The 4,572-nt window shown below is 42.3% G+C and overlaps 1 protein-coding gene across 1 annotated transcript; it reads right to left on the reverse strand.

Moving 5' to 3' along the window:
- Window positions 1-903: 903 nt before the first annotated feature.
- Window positions 904-4,329, reverse strand: LOC129706567 (uncharacterized). The gene has a single exon (XM_055650928.1). It carries the CDS (start codon window positions 4,237-4,239, stop codon window positions 1,687-1,689), a length of 2,553 nt encoding a protein of 850 aa, XP_055506903.1. The 5' UTR covers window positions 4,240-4,329; the 3' UTR covers window positions 904-1,686.
- Window positions 4,330-4,572: the final 243 nt, after the last annotated feature.

Genomic DNA, 4,572 nt, shown 5'->3' on the forward strand with positions numbered 1-4,572 from the left:
AGTTGGGTTTTCGCTGGTGATTTACACACCTGGGGACAGAGACTGTTGTGACAGTCTGTATCAGAGGGGATGAATCTGCTGTGGTATAGTCTGGTATAGGAAAGATTAGTGGATCAACTATGATCTCCACAAACGTGTTCAGAACGCATTTCTCCTTGATGCATCTCAGTGAGGAGAAACAAGCGAGAAACAAATCTTCAGCAGTCTAAGATCCTATCTGAAATATAATACATGCTATGCTTCCACTGAATTTCAGAGCAAACCCTGTTGCCAGGTGCAGTTAAAGCCAGATAATGGGATATATTGCAGCCAGATAATAGTAAAAATATAATTTTACCAGTCTACTCTGCTTCTTCCACCACTCGGCTAAGCCAAACGCTGGGTGATAATAAGGTGTTGTTCCTTCCCATGTTACTGATTCGTACTGCACACAAAGATAATGTGCTTAGAGCAGTTCACAGCTTCACTGAGCAGACCACTAAAATGCTCAATAACACTTTGTGCTTCACCCTGTGGAAACTCTCGGCTACGCTCTCACCCTACCCTTGCTGCAGATCACACTTATCCCATTATTCACCAATTTACATCAGTGATGGCATTTCTCCATTGTGGGTGGCACAGTGGCACATCTGGTAGAGCTGCTGCCTCGCAGTGCCAGAGACTCGGGATTCATCCCGACCACGGGTTCTGTCTGTGTGGGGATTGCGCATTCATCCTGTTACCTCACGGGTTTCCTCTGTGTGCGCATCTTCCCCCCCCACATCCCCACGATGTGCGTGTTTGTAGATTAATTGGCCTCTGTAAATTGCCCAAAGTGTGTAGGGAGTGGATGAGAAAGTGGGATAACTTATAACTGTGGTGAATGGGTGATTGATGGCCGCAGTGGACTCAGTGCACCGATGAGCCTGTTTCCATGCTCTATCTCTAAACAAAACTATCTTTCTATTAGACCACAAATTTACCAAGTAGGTCTGAAAAACAGAGTTAACGTTTCAGGTTGAGGACTCTTTTTCAGAAATGTTAATTCTAATTCTCTTCCCCCAGATGTAGCCTGACTAGCCGAATATTGCTAGCAATTTTTGTTTTTTATTTGAGATGTTCAGCATCCGTAGTGTTTTTGACTTTCAATTACAAGGTCCAACCATGGAAAAGTGAGAAGCACAAGGGTAGCAATATTATGGAAGCCAAGTGTGAGGTCTGGAGCAGTTTGCAAATCACATGGGCTTGTGGAGGAAGGCATGAGCAAACACCCTTGTGCATGGTCTGAGATTCTCAATGGTGGACAGGTTCTCATATCTTGGCAGCCATCTCTCAAAATCAGTCTTGTGTCTTTAGGAACTTCAGTTTGAGTAGCAATGGGAGAGCAACCACATAGTGGATAGCACAGTGTGGCCACTGGACATCAATGTTGGTGTGATTTATTGGGTGCTAATGAAACGGGCTACTTTCAGCTAAATGTTGAAGGCAAGGCAAGGCAAGTTTATTTGTATAGCACCATTCGTGCAAACAGCAATTCAAGGTGCTTTACAGGAAAGAAAAAATAAAATAGTCTATAATTAAAAATTGCAAAATAAGCAATACGACAATTGTATGAATAATAAAACAACGTCAATGAAACATTAAAACGATTTTAAAGAGCACATAAAAGGGTTAAAATTAGACGGTTAAGATTACCTGCATGTCGGGTTATGGACAGGCTATAGTAAACAACAGTGTTTTTAGGCCTGATTTAAATGCGCTTACAGTCTGTGCACACGTAAGGTGTTCAGGGAGCTTGTTCCACAGGTGTGGAGCATAAAAACCGAATGCTGCTTCAGCCTTTTTAGTTCTGACCCTGGGAACACAGAGTAAACCTGTCCCTGAAGACCTGAGGAGTCTAGGCGCCTCATATACAACAAGTAGGTCAGAGATGTATTTTGGACCTAGACCATTCAGTGCCTTGTAGGTCAGTAACAGAATTTTAAAATCTATCCTCTTACACACAGGGAGCCAGTGCAAAGATTTAAGGACAGGTGTAATGTGGTCCATTTTCTTGGTGTTGGTCAAGACTCTGGCAGCGGCATTTTGGATAAGCTGCAGTTGTTTAATTGATTTTTTATTGAGACCTGTAAAGATGCCATTACAATAATCTAACCTACTAAAAATATATGCATGAACAAGTTTTTCAGTGTCTTCTTTGGACAGAAATCCCTTGATTCTTGCAATATTTTTTAGATGGTAATAGGCAGATCTGGTAATGGTCTTTATATGGCTGTTAAAATTCAAATCCCAGTCCATAACTACACCAAGGTTTCTGGCTTTGTCTGTGATTTTCAGTGCAATTGAGTCGAGTTGAGCACTCACCTCTAGCCTTGTTTTTTTGGGACCAAAGACAATAATTTCTGTCTTGTTTGCATTGAGCTGGAGGAAGTTCTGGTTCATCCACTCATTGATATGTTTGACACACTGGCACAGTGAGTGTAGGGGACTATGGTCATGTGGTGACACTGCGATATATAGTTGTGTGTCATCGGCATAAGTGTGGTAGGATATGTTAAAATGCTCTATGATCTGAGCTAGGGGGAGCATATAAATGTGGAACAAAATGGGTCCAAGAATGGAGCCCTGAGGAACCCCGCATGTGTGTTTTGTACGTTCTGATTCAAAATTACCAAGGGAAACAAAATAATCCCGATCTTTCAAGTAAGATTTGAACCAGTCCAGCACAGAACCAGAGAGTCCCACCCACTTCTCCAGTCTGTCAAGCAGTATGTTGTGGTCCACTGTATCAAAAGCAGCACTAAGATCTAGAAGTACCAAAACTGAAGCTTTTGATGCATCACTGTTTAGATGTATGTCATTTAGGACCTTAGTGAGTGCAGTCTCGGTGCTGTGATGTGGCCGAAATCCCGACAGGAAAATATTAAAAATATTGTTTTGGGTCATAGAGCTGTAAATTTGTTGGTAAACTACCCTTTCAATAATCTTTGCCAAAAATGCTAAATTAGATATGGGCCTATAGTTGCTCATAGCTGAGGCATCCAAATTAGGCTTCTTCAATAGGGGCTTGATCACTGCTGATTTTAAGGCTTTGGGAAAATGCCCCGATTGAAGGGAAGTGTTTACTATGTTCAGTACTTCTGGTGCAACACTGTTAAAAATATTTTTAACGAAGATTGTGGGCAGCAGATCAAGACAGCAGGTAGTGGACTTTAGCTGTTGAACAGTTTCAGTCAGAGATACACAATCTAAAAGTTTAAAATGTTGTAGATTTATTAGTGAATCTGGAGGCATAGGTGACAAAGCCATGTTCCCTGAGGTGGAGCTAGACATTGTTTGTCTTATCTTCAGAATTTTATCGGTGAAGAAATCTGCAAAGCCATTGCACGACTTGCTGGACAGGAGCTCAGGAGGGACTGATGATGAAGGGTTTGTCAGTCTATCGACAACAGCAAACAGGGTGCGGGAATTATTATTTTTGTTGATAACCTCTGAGAAAAAGGACTGCCTTGCCCCTTTCAATTCCTGATTATAGATACGGAGGTTGTCTTTGTAGATGTCGTAGTGGACCTGTAGTTTGGTTTTTCGCCACCTACGTTCGGCCTGTCTACACTTTGTTCTTTGGGATCTCACTGCCATGGCATTTCTCCATGGTGACATTTTCCTTCCAGATAAAACCTTGGTCTTTAGTGGTGCAATAGCATCCATAAGAGTCATAACATTGGAGCTAAAACCATCCACAAGGTCATCGACAGAGGCCGAGGGCAGAGTTGGTGGTGGTGTACAGGCCTGAGTAAACAATGCGCTGGTGTTTTCATTGATACAGCTCCTTTTGATCACCTCTGGTTCCTTTCTGATACTGCTAGCAGAGATGGTCGTTTTAAAAAATACACAGTGGTGATCGGAAACATCAGTCACCAAAACATCAGAAATGTCGAGACCCTTGGAAATAATCAGATCCAATATATGCCCCCTATTGTGAGTTGGCTCTGTTACGTGCTGATTAAGTCCAAAGTTGTCCAAAATGTTCAGGAGCTCTTTTGTACCTCCATCCTCTGCATTATCTATGTGAATATTAAAATCACCCACTAAGACAACACAATCGAAATCAATGCATGCAATGGACAGTAATTTGGCAATCTCATCAAAAAACTGTGCATCATATTTTGGTGGCCTGTATATAGTTAAAAGTATTGTTCGCTGGGGAGAACTCAGCTGAGCAGCGACATATTCGAAGGAGTTGAAATTTCCACAGGACATTTTCTTGCATTGTAAAGTCTCTTTATATAAAACTTGTCTTGAGAGTTTTTGGTGCTGAACACATGCAAGCAAATGGAGAGCGTTCCATCAGGTTCCCCGTCAAATCCCATTCCCAGAGTCCGAAGAAGCGTCTCGACCCGAAACATCACCCATTCCTTCTCTCCAGAGATGCTGCCTGTCCTGCTGAGTTACTCCAGCATTTTGTGTCTATCTTAGGTTCCCGTCATGTGTGTGTTGTCCATGGTGGAATGGCTTTGGGGTTCTGGAGATGAATTCCTCTTGAGAGGATATTCACCGGCTGATCTGATCTTGTAGTCCTGCAAAGCAGTCATG

Source organism: Leucoraja erinacea, chromosome 19, assembly GCF_028641065.1.
Source record: "Leucoraja erinacea ecotype New England chromosome 19, Leri_hhj_1, whole genome shotgun sequence".
In the NCBI taxonomy this organism is placed as follows: domain Eukaryota; kingdom Metazoa; phylum Chordata; class Chondrichthyes; order Rajiformes; family Rajidae; genus Leucoraja; species Leucoraja erinaceus.